At 38.4% G+C, this 16282-nt stretch overlaps 1 protein-coding gene across 1 annotated transcript; it reads left to right on the top strand.

Annotated features, from left to right (window-relative positions):
• The first annotated feature begins 1748 nt into the window (after positions 1–1748).
• LOC140139585 (uncharacterized) lies at positions 1749–15471 on the top strand. The gene is made up of 15 exons (XM_072161290.1): positions 1749–1910; positions 3465–3669; positions 6128–6241; positions 6400–6528; positions 6687–6815; positions 7622–7750; positions 7913–8041; positions 8206–8319; positions 9118–9246; positions 9525–9653; positions 10304–11299; positions 11474–11799; positions 12428–12620; positions 13178–13491; positions 14082–15471. The coding sequence occupies exons 1-15, from the start codon at positions 1749–1751 to the stop codon at positions 14385–14387; spliced, it is 3504 nt and encodes a 1167-aa protein (XP_072017391.1). The 3' UTR covers positions 14388–15471.
• Positions 15472–16282: the final 811 nt, after the last annotated feature.

The following is a 16282-nucleotide window of genomic DNA, read 5'->3' as shown; positions in this document are numbered from 1 at the left end:
GGTTAGGGTTAGGTTTAGGGATATAGTTAAAGATTTAGGGTAAGGGGCGAGGGTCAGTGTTAGTGTTAGGGATTAGGACTTAGTGTCAGAGTTAGCATATTGCGGCCCAATATGGTTGCAAAAATAAATACGCGTCTCTTAACAACAACAGGTGATTGTGGGCGAGGGTTTGGTTTAGGGTTTGGTTTAGGGTTAGGGCTAGGGAATTAGGGTTAGGGTGAGCGTATTGCGGCCCATTATGGTTGTAAAATAAATACACGTCCAAAATTTGACTGTGGGTGCGGGTTAGGGTTAGGTTAAGGGTTAGAGTTTGGGTTTAGGGTACCGTTAGGGACTTAGCGTTAGCGTATTGAGGTCCATTATATTTGCAAAAAATAAAATACGCATCCATTAACAACAAAAGGTGGCTATGGACGAGGGTTAGGGGTAGATTTTAGGGTTATTGTTAGGGTTAGGGACTTAGGGATTTGCGGCCCATGGTTGCAAAAAATAATCAAATATAGAATATAGAATATACACTAGGTAACAGCAATTCATATGTGAACATACTGTCATTGTACTGTGTTATTCTTGGCTAATACAAATTTGTGAAGGTATTTTATTTTACACAGGAAGTGATCCTTAATGACATTTGACCCCATTTATGTGTACAGTTTAAAGACAATCTAAAGACACTGTGTAATAACAATGTATAATAGAAGTGACGAGAAAGTACCTTAATATTTTAGGGGACTTTCAGGTTGGACCTGCTACGTTTATCGAGTTGTATTACGATGAGCCGGAAAACTCGCAGTAAATTTCGAAAAAAGTAGGTTTTAAACTTTTACTTTCTCAACATATGTCAGCATGGTTATACGTCAGAGTAAGTATAAAATCGCACAAAAATGTTGTCTCTCAGTAAAGGCTATCTTTCAATAATTACATTGTTTATTCTTTCTTCAATTTTAGGGGTGCTCCTTACGATACTCGTTTTCGAATCGACATCTGCTAAAATAATACAAACATGGCTAGAAAACATTATATTGGGCTGATTTTAATAGGAATATCTGGTAAGCACATTATAAAATATAGGTCCAGCACCTCTGGAATTTTCCGACCGAACCTCGTTGTATTCCCTTTTTATATACACATCCAACATCAATTATGGTATACCGCCCTTGAGAAATTGGATGTGTAGAGACAACACGAGCAGAACAATTCGTTTACTTAACCATCCATCATAACAGCAACTTAGGCACCACATCTTATTTGGTTCTATAGTACTATCGGCGCCCGGTTTGGTACTGATGACTCTTAATATCATACCCTGGTGATGTAATAGATTGTGTAAAGCATAATAGTTAACATTTCTATAGTGTCATCGTTTTTCAAATGTTCAGCGTATGATAGAAAGAGCCATTGGTACCTAACCGGGCACCGATAGTGCTATAGGACCAAATAAGATGTGTTGCCTTATCAAGAGTGCTTTACGTTATTCTCTCAAATTTATTTAATTATTTGTCTCATTGTCGTTCTGTACAATCATTCTGTCTGTCTCTTGCTCTTTTGGCCTGTCTCTCTCCTCCCTCTCCCGCTCCCTCTCTCTTTCTTTTATGTGTTTTTTTTCCTTTTCCATTATCCTTTCTCCCAAAACCCATAGCAGGGGGTTGGCAGTGATAAGTAATTAACATATCGACCTATATATATAATATTTTACAAATTGGATGTGTTTTGATTACATGTAGACACCATTAATACCTTTAATATTAATGATTCCATTGACAGCATACTGCTCAGCTCTTCCCTGCTACACTTGCAAAGATGGCGGATTCCCTTCAGATATCGATATCTTGGTAACACTGGGTGTTAGTTTGGATGAATATGGGACATGCGGCACCACTCAGCCTGAAGAATGTGACGGGTTTTGTGTCGTGAGTTTAAAAAAACCAATGTTGTTTATATATAATATATTGTTTTTAAACAACATAAAAGTTCTTTCATATGAAAGTAACAGGTGACAGGCCATAACAGGAAGCTTATGATTTCAAACCCAACCGCCTGTGTCCTGATAGAGCTGGCTTTTTAATCGCGTTCTTTTGTTTCGAACAATATGTGAGCTGCTACCACAAAATGAGCGTAAAGTTGCAAATTGGTAGCCATGGCTACTGCGTTTGTGTTCTTTGTTTCACACGCACCTGTTCAAGCCAGAAGTATGCCTGTATGTCCTTTGTGAATTGGGAGCACAATGGACCATTCACGAAGGACATACTACTGGCTTGTACAGGTGCACGGCAAACAAAAACGTCAACTCAGTCAGTCAGGATGTCGTGAAACTACCACCTTGCGACTTTATACTCATTTTGTTATAGCAGGGCATTAATAGAATTCAGGCTCCACAGTCAGTTCGACAAGGGCGCCAGCTATCAACCGCGGCGGTTGAAGCCATCCCATACATGACAAAAATACCAAACCGAGCTGAGATTAAATGAGAAATGCTACAGCATCAACAACGACTAAGGGGGTCGGACTTGTGGTCTTTTCGTGTATGACTTTTTAAGTAGTTTTAAACTTAACAAAATTGCTTGGTGCACACCACCATCGCCTGGTTAATAATAACTGTGTACAGCAGACACACTAAAATCAATACCCGGGATCGATTTGATATTCAGACGATAAATCCTTAGATACCGGGGTAGAAAATGATGAATATTGTTTGTTTTATTCTAAAGAAGCCATATTTTTTGCTTGCACTTGAATATATGTGTTGAAAGGATATGATAGTCGTCAGCTTGCGTATTGAGAAAGAACCGTGCGTATTGAGCTCAAAAACTGACAAAAAATTAGATTTTATATGTGCCGAACTATAGCGCAGCGTAGGCCACTCGTCAAGGCAATCTAAAAGCAGATGACCTCATGGCGTATACCGTGCTCACTCACACACAGAGAGGTCAGTCACCAGGCTATTGGCAATAGCCTCAGTCGGATATCCCTCGGCCCATTATGCGTCTCAAAACTATTAAACAGGTCGGAACAAAATAGCCATGCGTGGCTGTGGATTCATCCTACCATGGCGATTTCTGCCATGAAGATATCGGGGCGATGACACTGTGTGGTGATTTGTTTTGTATTTTTATTTTTGGCCCAGTATATAAAACATTATTTGGAGAAACAACATGTATAAGTAAAAATGATTTATAATTAAAAGACCAAAACTATTATGTGAGCTATGGCACCGCGTCGAGTTAGGTACTATAGAGCTATCGGTGACCCAATAGGTACCGATGTTTCTTTCTATCGTATCCTGACCCTGAGCATTGGCTCAGTGCTATCAGTTTTTCGATTTAAATCAAAATGATAGCATTATGCAAATGTTCATTTATGTTTAATACAGTGTATTACATCTTCAGGGCACGAGTCATCGGTATCTATCGGGCACCTATAAGACCAAACTTAACGTGATAAATTGGTTTCATCTTTATCCATAGACTTACGTGACCGAAGAAACCGGTGAGCAGCTGTATTTTCGAGGTTGTAGCACCATCTTTACGGGCAATCCAGACCTGCCTATACCACCACATTTAATCACCTGTCCGTTGGACCCATTTCTTGGCTTTCTTGGAGTACCTGTTGACCAGTTAGACACATGCTGTACCGTCGAAGAACTTGAGAAATGTACTCCTCCAAGTGAAAGTAAGAAAATTATTTTATATACTCGGTGGTAAAGCAATCATTTTAGGCAAGTTTGTTTTAGTCACGTTAATTCGTTTCTTATTTGCAGACGTTGATGAATGCGATCCAAACCCATGTATGAATGACGCTGAATGTGTTGCTGGATCTGATGGATATACATGTGATTGTCAACCAGGATGGACTGGAGTCATGTGCGAAAATAGTAAGTCAAGCTTTAACCTCAACAGTGATAATGTATTTGAATTTTATAGCGATCACAAGGGCGTTGCTAGAAAGGGTGTGGGTGTGTGTGTTAAACCTATTCATCAATGGCAAAATATAATACAAATGACGTGTTCATCCTCGAAATTATCAAGCGACGCACCTGAACGATCATTTCAAAACACTAATCACCCCTCAATGAGCGGCACGCAAACATGTAAACGTGTCCGGACTCTTTGGTTATGATGATCTTCTGATAGGTAGCAATTGATAGCAAATACATATCTGTCTAAATGACTTTAAAGTTAACAGCGTAAAAATAATATCACATGTCATTCCTGTTACACCAATTTGCTTTATTTATTTATTAATTTTTCGTTTAGTGATTCCAGCGAAAGTGTAAACTTGTATAAATATTGCAATTTGGTATCTTTTAAATGAAAAATACGGCAAATAACGAGGAACACAGCAATAATGATAAAGTTGAAGCCCAGTTCAAATAGCCTTTGTCATTGGCATACATGTGCTAACATAGCCTACTAGCGGTTCAGTCAAAAGCCGTGTATTAAAGACAAAATAAGATATTTTACATGAATCTGTATTTTCTCTACTTAAAGCCATATTGTAACACTTCCATTAGTATTTCTTTTCCATAAAATGTTTGCTTTTAATGTCAGATATGTCCCTTTTTAATTTTGAGCCGAACAACAAAGAAAATTAACTACCAGCGCCGTTGTCGCCAATGCGTATCACTCAGTTGGTCGTGCTACAGCTCGGTCATTTGATGTGCGTATTACCGTCCTACACGCCATGTACGTACTATGGTATGAACATCGTGTACATGTACGCGTTCGACTAATATTTCCATCGTTTTCTTGATTTTTGCAGGATATGTTAATTAGTTTAATTAAGTACATTATAATCAATTTTGAACAATATTGAGGCGTCCTTCTCAGCAAATGTTACAATATGGAGTAGAGTAATTGGCTAATCTGAATTTTGATGATTTTTACGAATGTCCGGTTGAGCAAATCACTGAATGGGTCTTTAACCGGGGACAAGCAATGATTGACCAGTACTGTTCTCCCTTGCCTTGGGGAAAATAGGTTTTAAAAAAAACACCCACCTGCATATTTGTCGAAAATTCTTGTTTGGGAGTATTAAATGGTTCAGTTCTTTCTTATTTGCAGATGTCGATGAATGCGATCCTAACCCATGAATGAATGATGCTGAATGTGTTGATGGATTGAATGAATACACATGCAATTGCCAACCAGGGTGGACTGGAGTCGAATGCGAAAATAGTAAGCTTGGATTAACCTCATCAGTATTTTATATTTTGAATGTTGTAGCGATCGTAGGGTCGTTAGTAGATGGGCTGCCTGTGTGTGTGATGCACCCATCCATAAGTCGGAGAAATAATACAACTACCCTTTAATTGGCAAAATGACGTGTTCATCCTCGAAATGGTCCCCGAGAAATGTTCAGGCCACGCACCTGAGCGATCATTTCACAAGCTTTTACACCTTTACGTACACTAATTGTCCCTCCATGAGCGACACCTAAACATGTCAACGTCTCCGGTCTCTTTGGTTGTAGTGATCTTTGCAAATGGGTAGCAAACACATATCTGTCTAAATTACTTAGTTGCACTATTTTAAATACCACATATCATTCCTGTCATGATATGGTGTGCGTGTAGATAAAAATAATCAAATGTAAGAGGTTAAAACATTTGCTACGTTTCTTGAATTAAGTCAGGTTATATGATAAAACAAGTTTGTAAACAAAATCCACATTCAAGTTTGTCTAAAATTTCCGGGTGCTGCAATAATTCTGTGTAATTTTGAGGTGGTGAATTATAGTGGCAAAGATTTTTGGCAGGCCAAAAGGGGAAAGCATTTTTGGTAGGTCGAAAGAGGGGCAAGCGAATTTTGGTTGGCACAGATGTTTTGGGCACCATTTCTATATTACACCCTTAAAAGGTGTAGGAAAAAATTTAGAACACGTTCAAATATGCAAAATTTCCTGCTCGCTGCTTTCGCATTATATTAAATTTAAGGTTTTCAATTTGGGTTCAGCAACATCTTGCTTGTGTAAAGAGGGTAGGGCAAAGATTTTTTGCACGTCAAAGGTGGCGCAAAGGTTTTTGACACATCAAAATAAAGATTTTTTCATGAGACCGAAGGGTGCAAAGCGATTTTTGGCAAACCATTTTGAGAATTCACCACTTTTCTTTCTTTTCTTTCTTTTCCAGACGTTGATGAATGCGATCCTAACCCATGTATGAATGATGCTGAATGTGTTGATGAATTGAATGGATATACATGTAATTGTCAACCAGGATGGACTGGAGTCATGTGCGAAAATAGTAAGATTTAACTTCCACAGTGGTTTGTGTTTGAATGTTGTAGCGGGCACAGGCAAAAACCGGGGCAAAACCAGAATTGTACACATTATCCACATTCCAGTTCGTCTAAAATTTCTGTTTGAGAGTATTAAATCCTATATTTTTTTTCTTATTTCCAGACATTGACGAATGTGCGATATCTAGGTCCAATCCTAACCCATGTATGAATGATGCTGAATGTATTGATGGATTGAATGGTTATACATGTAATTGTCAACCAGGATGGACTGGAGTCATGTGCGAAAATAGTAAGTTTTAGCCTCCACAGTGGTTTGTATTTGAATGTTGTAGCGGGCACAGGCAAAAACCGGGGCAAAACCAGGTTTGTACACATTATCCACATTCCAGTATGTCTAAAATTTCTGTTTGAGAGTATTAAATCCTTTAATTCTTTTCTTATTTCCAGACATTGACGAATGTGCGATATCTAGGTCCAATCCTAACCCATGTATGAATGATGCTGAATGTATTGATGGATTGAATGGATATACATGTAATTGTCAACCAGGGTGGACTGGAGTCAGATGCGAAAATAGTAAGCTTTATCCTCCACAGTGGTTTGTATTTTGAATATTGTAGCGATCATTTCAATAACTTTACATACACTAATCTCCCCTCTATGAGCGACACCCAAACATGTCCGGACTCCTTTGGTTTTGATAATGTAAATTCGTGTAGTGGCATTTTTGCAAATGGGTAGGAAATGCATATCTGTCTAAATGAATTTAAAGTTATCATACTAAATATAATACCACATGTCATTCATGTCACACCAGTGATGTCAGTGAGCATAATATACATCATGACGTCATCTGCTTTTAGACTGCCTCCACCAGTGGCCTACGCTGCGCTATCATTAGTGTATCTTTCGTGACCCGAGTATTTACGAATGAGGGCAGTTGTCTTTTTTTTGGGTTCGGCACATATAAAATCAGAATTTTTGTCAGTTTGTGAGTTCAAGACGTACGGTTCGTTCTCAATACGCAAGCTAACGACTATCATATCCTTTCAACACATATATTCAAGTGCAAGCAACGAAATCGGTTTCTTTAGAATAAAAAAAATTACGGGAGATATTCATCATTTTCTGCCCCGGTATCCAAAGATTTATCGTCTGAATATCAAATCATGTCATTCATGTCACACCATTTACGGTGCATGTAGATAACAATACATCAAATGTATAAACATTTGCTACATTTGATTAAGAACTAAGTCAGGCCACATACTCGTAATATTGATAGACAAAATAAATTGTAAAAAAATAATATCCACATTCCAGTTTGTTTAAAACTCCTGTTGTAGAATATTAAATGCTTGAATTATTTTCTTTTTTTTCAGACATTGACGAATGTGCGATAAGTAGGTCCAATCCTAACCCATGTATGAATGATGCTGATTGTGTTGATGGTTTGAATGGATATACATGTAATTGTCAACCAGGATGGGAAGGAGTCAGATGCGAAAATAGTAAGCTTTAACCTCAACAGTGGTTTGTATTATTTTGAATGTTGTAGCGGGCACAGGCAAAAACCAGGGCAAAACCAGAATTGTACACATTATCCACATTCCAGTATGTCTAAAATGTTTGTTTGAGAGTATTAAATGCTTTAATTATTTTCTTATTTGCAGACATTGACGAATGTGCGATAAGTAGGTCCAATCCCAACCCATGTATGAATGATGCTGAATGTGTTGATGAATTGAATGGATATACATGTAATTGTCAACCAGGATGGACTGGAGTCAGATGCGAAAATAGTAAGTTTTACTAAATGGAACCAAGTTTTAAAAAGGGTAAAAACCACACAGGAAAGATTTTTTTAACTTTGGCCCTTTTTCACGTTTTGAAACGTTTTTGGATATAGATTCCAGTTAGTCTAAAATTCCTATTTGGGGGTATTAAATGCTTTTCTTATTTCCAGACGTCGATGAATGCGATCCTAACCCATGTATGAATGATGCTGAATGTATTGATGGATTGAATGGATATACATGTAATTGTCAACCAGGATGGACTGGCATCAGATGCGAAAATAGTAAGCTTTAATCTCAACAATGGTTTGTATTTTTAATGTGGGGCGATCACTGGCCCATTGCTAGAGAAGGTATGGGTGTGTGCCACACCCATGCATCAATGCTGTCAACAAAATACTACTACTGCCCTTTATGTTATCAAAATGACGTGTTCATCTTCGAAACGATCAAGTGGCACCCCTGAGCGATCATTCCAAAAACTTGTGTACCTTTGCGAACACTCATTTGTCATCCATAAGCGACACGCAAACATGTCAACGTGTCCAGACTCAGGTTGTGATGATCTAACTTTGTGTATTGACCCTTTTTGCAAATTGGTAGCAAATATCGTAATGAATCGCCTAATGTCGCATATATGCTCCTTTGCCTTTAAATGGTCACTATTTCATGTACAAATAGAAAGCTCCCTCCTCGGAAATTCCCAACAAGTATTAAAGGTCTGTGCACTTGTTTGCAGGTATAATTTTTACACCTAGTTTGTGCCTAAGATATTCCAGTTATGTCAGGAGAGCCCATGCATCATTTGGTATATCTTTACGGTATATCTGTCTAAATGACTTTGAAGTTATCGTACTAAATTTAAATACCACACGTTATTCCTGCCACACCATTTGCTGTGCATGTAGGTAACATTACATCAAATGATCAGTTTAAAACATTTACTCAGTCTCATCTTGAATTAAGGCAGGCCACATATTATTGATAGGCAAAAACAGGTTTTTAAAAGTTATCCACATTCTAGTTTGTCAAAATTCATATATGAGAGTATTAAATGCTTTCATTCTTTTCTTTTTTTCCAGACATTGATGAATGTGCGATAAGTAGGTCCAATCCTAACCCATGTATGAATGATGCTGATTGTGTTGATGGTTTGAATGGATATACATGTAATTGTCAACCAGGATGGACTGGAGTCATGTGCGAAAATAGTAAGCTTTAACCTCAACAGTGGTTTGTATTTTGAATGTGGTGGCGATCAGTGACGACCCATGCATCAATGCAATCAACAACATAATACTATTGCCCTTGTGCACCTTTGCGATCACTCATTTTCCATCCATGAGCGACACGTAAACATGTCAACGTGTCCAAACTCAGGTCGTGATGATCTAACTCTGGGTAGTGACCGTAGTTATCGTACTAAATGTAATACCATATGTTATTCCTGTCACATCATTTGCTGCGTTAATTCTTTTCTTTTTTCCAGACATTGACGAATGTGCAATAAGTAGGTCCAATCCTAATCCATGTATGAATGATGCTGAATGTGTTGATGAATTGAATGGATATACATGTAATTGTCAACCAGGATGGACTGGAGTAAGATGCGAAAATAGTAAGTTTTAAGCTCATCAGTGGTTTGTATTTTGAATGTGGTGGCGATCACTGGGACGAAGCTAGAGAGGATGTGGTATGTGACACACACATTCATCAGTCGGTAAAAATTGCGCCGTTCCATTTAAAATCCACACTACCCCTGTGGAAAATTTAGAGGGAGTATGAGTTTTGAATTCAATAGACATAATAGACAATTGGGTAACTTCCATTTGAATTACTCACTCCAGTTATGTAGGATATGGGTAAAGCCATAACACAGAGGGAGTGCGGGTTTCAAAATGATTAACCCTGACCAATTACATTTGAAAAATGTATTCCCTCTATGGAAGGTATATCCAAACTCTTCCACAGGGGTACTTTGTATTTCAATTGGAACAGCCCAATGGACATCCTGGATATTGTCAAGCGACACTGAGATTCCAAAATCTTTGGTGCACATTTTTATACGTACACTAATCTCCCTCCATGAGCGACACGCAACATGTCAACGTGTCCAAACTCATTTATTATTTGTGCCTGTAAATGGAAACACATGTAGAAAAGTCAAGTCCATGAAATTTTGTGATAAATTGACGTACGACAGTTCTTGAGTCTAGCGTGATTTGATTATTTAATTATTTTGATTTAATATTGTTTTATCATTTCCAGTTGACAGTGTTTCTTCGTCTTCATTTGATGAAAGCAGTAGCGATGACGAATCTTCTTCGTTTTATGAAAGCAGCAGCGATGACGAGTCTTCTTCGTTTCATGTAAGCAGCAGCGATGACGAGTCTTCTTCGTTTCATGTAAGCAGTAGCGATGACAAGTCTTCTTCGTTTCATGAAAGCAGCAGCGATGACGAGTCTTCTTCGTTTCATGTAAGCAGTAGCGATGACGAGTCTTCTTCGTTTTATGAAAGCAGCAGCGATGACGAGTCTTCTTCGTTTTATGAAAGCAGCAGCGATGGCGAGTCTTCGTTTGATGAAAGCAGTAGCGATGACGAGTCTTCTTCGTTTCATGAAAGCAGCAGCGATGACGAGTCTTCTTCGTTTGATGAAAGCAGCAGTGATGACGAGTCTTCTTCATTTCATGAAAGCAGTAGCGACGACGAATCTTCTTCGTTTCATGAAAGCAGTAGCGATGACAAGTCTTCCTCGTTTGGTGAAAGCAGCAGCGATGACGAATCTTCTTCATTTGTTGAAAGCAGTAGCGATGACAAATCTTCTTCGTTTCATGAAAGCAGCAGCGATGACGAGTCTTCTTCGTTTCATGAAAGCAGTAGCGATGACGAGTCTTCTTCGTTTCATGAAAGCAGCAGCGATGACGAATCTTCTTCGTTTCATGAAAACAGTAGTGACGACGAATCTTCTTCGTTTCATGAAAGCAGTAGCGATGACGAGCCTTCGTTTCATGAAAGCAGCAGCGATGATGAGTCTTCGTTTCATGAAAGCAGTAGTGACGACGAATCTTCTTCATTTGATGAAAGCAGCAGCGATGACGAGTCTTCCTCGTTTCATGAAAGCAGCAGCGATGACGAGTCTTCCTCGTTTCATGAAAGCAGCAGCGATGACGAGTCTTCCTCGTTTCATGAAAGCAGCAGCGATGACGAGTCTTCCCTGATTGGTAAAAGTAGTAGTTCGGATGGCGTTGAGGAATCATCGATAGGTAGGTGTCCCTTTATCGGTGTCGTACCGACAGGCACACCGCATAGCAATAATTCTCTATATCACAACCTCTATAATATTTATAACATAAAATATTTCTCAACGTTGTAAAATCCCCATGAAACCATAGTGCATGGATGAAATTATGTAATCACTTCTTTCGTTTCTTTGACAGGCGATCTTACCCAGTGTTTCGTCTGTCAAGATGTAACGGAGATCGTTAGAGAATCCTCCTACGATACAACATCATCGGATGAAAGCAAAGTCTCTTCTGAAGATTTATCTTCATCATCCATTCATCAGCTTAGTTTGGATCTATCATTTGAACCAAGTTTCAGTAGTAGTTACATTACGTTTAGCGAGTGGCTTTTAACATTGGGGAAGAGAGATGTGGGGCCAAGTCTAAGTTCAGATGCAGGATTCAGCTCGATTTCATATTCGGATATAGAGATTCCGTCATGCATGGATGATACAATTGTCCTGTGTGATGGAGAATGCGTGGTAAGTACTGGGACCAACACGCAATAGGGGCTGGAAACAGTGGTGGCGCCAGGGGGCATGGGGACAAATCTCCCAGTCAGAACTCTTTCCCCCCAGTTGCCCCCCCCCCCACTAAAGACTCAAAATTACGAAAATGTCCACTTTTTGCAACAATTTTGCGCAAAATTTGTCTGTTCGTGATCAAAAAACGGGAACTTATCTTACAGTGAAAACTAACATTTTGTGGTAAAGAAATTAAATTCTATTTCTTTTGGAAATGTCTTTAATGGCTTTAAGTTGCAGAACACCTTCTTGCTGTGGTTATATGTGCGTTTATGTCTCTGGGCGTCGGGCCAGACTTTGGCGGGGTAAACCGAAGACAAAGATGTTACCTAATCATTGTCACTAGTTGCTGCTACCATGGTTACTATCATGTCTATTGCTTGCACATGCATTTCGTGTTTAAAATGGTAAAATCTGGGAAAGAGCAAAGATGCCTAAAATTTGACATTGTTTTGCACAAAATAGTGAGATTTTCAGTGATTTTTTGTGCTGAATGGGGTTAAAGATCAAGTGGAGTGATTCCCCATGACCCCCTTGCCGCTGCCACTGACCAATGGTACAAAAACGCTTTTCATATTTCCCGTAGTTTCGACAAGGTATTATTCATGAGCCACATGGGAGTCTTTACGTAACACAGCGCCAATGTTCGACTAACCTGAAGAAATATGAGCCAGATTTCGAATGTAATAAGTTACCTGAAACGCAAGGGCATGATGAGATAACCAACAACTTCTGCTGTTCAGAAGATCTGTGTAACTGGGATGCAGAAGAATATGAATGTAAGACACATTTTAAAATATATTTTATATGAATTTTGGTCTCTTTACATCATCGTCATTATCATCATCATCACTACCATCATTATCAGCAGCAGCAGCAGCAACGGTACGCCATTGTGTACCCACTGCAGGGCAAATGCCTCACTAAAGGTGATGTCTTTCTTTATTGGTGTCCATTCGGTATCCAATTTTGTCCAACGATCATCAATTTGTCTAAATAGGCGCAGTGACCTGCGGACGACAATTTGACAGTCTCTATCAGTGACCTTTGTCAGCTTTTGTCGTAACGCTGGATTTTTAATATTACTGATGATGCCGGTATTGTCAAAGGCCTTGTCATAATCTAAAAACGCCATGCACAGTGGTCGGTAATATTCATAAATTCTATGAGTTGATTGACTACGTGGAGATGACTATGTAGTGATGAATTCCCTTCTGAAACCAGCTTGCTCTCTGGGTTGATCAAAATCCAAGAGCTTAGTAAGTCTTTAAGATACGGTATACTTTATTTGTACAACATTTGACCCGCGCATTTTTCTGGGTTTTTTTAATAATAGCTGAGGATCTCGTGGAGTGCTTCGTCTGTCAAGATGAAGATGTCGTTTTTCACACGACTCCAGAACCACTCCAGACGACGCAATCCGAATGGTCATCCAATGGACCATGGGCCAGTAGTAAGAGCTCCAGTTCTGATGGGATTTCCGACAAATTAGAGTCAGAGAGCAGTTCTGATGTGGATGTTGAGTCGAGCTTTATTGACGCTTCTAGCACTGTTGACGACACTGATGACAACGATAGCAAAGAAAAAAAGGAAAGAAAACTACCAAAATGTACTAAGAGTAAAACAGCAATGTGCAGGGGTGAATGTGTGGTAAGTCGGGGTGCGTGGTTTCCTCACCATGGACTTTATCAATCTAAAGCTACGTACTTAAAGTGTATGCAGCTGGGATGAAAAACCGACCATCATATGAAAATGTTGACCTTGAAGATATTATGAAGTTTCCTCAAAGACCTGAAATGTTTAGGTCTTTTGGGGGAAGGTCAAATTTTTCCTATAATGGTCAGCTATCCCTCCCAGTTACATACGCTTTAAGCACATATTATTAGATTTATAAAGTTTATTTCGAGGACAGCATTATTTTGTCATAAATTATGTATGATATCGAATATTTCACAACATCTAAATTATTTGGTATCAGCAATACATTCCTCGTATTCACAATGCAATTTGGTGCGTCTGATATGCTCTCAGGTCCCACAAAACACTGTGCGAAGGTGAGTTTACACCGTCCTTAATAACATCAAAATCAATTCGAGGAATTAGTGCCATAAAGGTCTACCTACAATGGCTGCCGTTTAGATATTTGACAATTTCTGGATTCTATATTGTACACGTATGCCATCTGGCAGCTATTGCAGATAAATCCTTCTTGCACTAACGCCAAATAATTTTCATTTCAGTTTCGCAAGGGAACCATACAAAAGAAAGACCACACCGTCCATTTCACTCAACACCAGTGCTCAGCCAACATGAAAAAAGAAGAACCCAGTTTCACATGTGATAATGTATCGAAGGCACCTGGTATTGATCTAACCACATCCTACTGTTGTTCATCAGATTTCTGCAACTGGGATACCAAGAACCCGGACGATGGCAAGAATAACGTAGGGAAGGGGAAATCTACATCAATGGCTATTAGTAACAAAGCTAATTTAGGGTCGTTGGTGTTATCAAGTCTCATTTTTGTATTGATAAGATTTATGTAAAGTAAAGACATAGGCTATATTTTTATGTTGATGTTAGGCCTATCAGGTCTGTTCTTTTTACGGTACATGTCTCTTTTTTTAAGCCATTCTTCTTGTCAGGGGCGCAGCAAAAGCCTCGGGAGCTCATGGACAAGGAGCAGTGCGGGGCCCTTTTAACATCTCCTTTATCAGCCATATCTTTAACCCATATAATAATAACTAAATACTAATTGTTGTCGTCAAAAATGCTTTTAAAAATGCCAACTGTTTCAAAGCTGAACGTCATTTTGTTTGTTTTTCCAGTCTCATATATCATCTAGATTTTCGAATGTTGTGCATAATTGCATAAATTATATTCTTATAGATACTTACAAAACGCTATATAGCTAAATAAAAGCTAAATTACCAGTAGCGGTGGCAGCATTAAAATGTAGGTGGTCAGGAGACGAGCATTTTTTTACATGGAATTATCTTTGCTACTTTTGTGCGAGCGAAGCGCCCGAAAATTTTTAATTTCAGACTCTTTATCCCCCAAACTGGTGTGTTTTGCTATTTGATTGGGCCAGTTCCGCGCGCACAATTTTACACTATTCCCAACGCACGATGTTTTAAGTCCTAAAAAGGAATATGAACAGGGCAATTATTGCTTTACTTTTTCTTCTATAAATATTTTAGGGGGTGGGGACGTCCCCAATGGAAAAATTTAGGAGGTGAAAAAGACAATTTACTGAATCGTTTTTTCATTAATTATTATTTTGTACATGCATGGAATAATTTTCATACATTTTCCGACATACTAAGTGGCCCCTTGCTTCTGTAATATCACAAAGATGAAAATGTTAAATTTGAAGAGTATCATTTTGACGAATTTTATTGAACCTTAATTGCCTTATGGCGAATCTTACAGGGGGCCCTATCAAGATCTGGTACTAGGACGAACCCAACCGCTTGTGTGTTTAGTATCGTTAATTAAGTTGTCGATATAATTGAGAATAAATGTCAAATGGCGCACAAATACGGCGTAAATATTGAATGTTCCCTAAGTCTAAATTAAACAGCTATACGTATATAACCCAGATATATAATTACGTTATCCCGATAAATAATAATGATAATAATAACACTAACACTAATAATAATAATAATAATAATAATAATAATAATAATAATAATAATAATAATAATAATAATAATAATATGAACATAGTAAGAAATGGTCGTATTAAATTAACAGCATATTACTCTCTATACGTAGTGTGTTTTATTTATTCTAAACGTTGTGATCTGTCTGATCAAATAACAATTAACCAATTCGTCAGCTTGTTATTTAAAGATTTGTATCTAATTTCAGTAAATAGATGCATTTGTAGGATTGTAGATAAATAATTCAAACTTTTTAGCTTGACAAATCCATTAAATAAGTACTCACGACTTTAGCTTTCGCCATCAGGGCTGATGGCTTGATCACAATTGGTCCACTGCTTTTCCCGCGAAACGGCTTGTTGACAATTTCCCGGAAGTGAATATGTTTTTGTTTTGAGCAGTGGATCGTACACGTGACCGAGAGATACGAGACCTTCGTCGCGGTTGATTGCTTTGGCCCCCTTTTGGCGAATGTAGATTGCTTCCCTAATTCTCCTGCTGAAGGCAATAGACTCCTTCTCGACAAGGTACCCCGTTTTTTAAAGTGCTACCCGATGGACCCCATTTTGTAGGTCTGCTACCAAATGACCCCCTCTCCATCTCTTTTTTTCTAGAATTTTATCGCCACAACATCATGCACAAACGTTCAAGTTTTTTATTTCAGCAAATTTGTATTTTAAATTAAAAAACAATAGAATTCTGAGATTTTCTACTCGATTACCCCTTTTTCGGTATATTAATATGATTTTTGAACGTCCTGCGGTTTTATTTCA

The sequence above is a fragment of the Amphiura filiformis genome, chromosome 18, assembly GCF_039555335.1.
Source record: "Amphiura filiformis chromosome 18, Afil_fr2py, whole genome shotgun sequence".
Taxonomy (NCBI): Eukaryota; Metazoa; Echinodermata; class Ophiuroidea; order Amphilepidida; family Amphiuridae; genus Amphiura; species Amphiura filiformis.
This window is presented reverse-complemented; position numbering and strand designations above follow the sequence as displayed.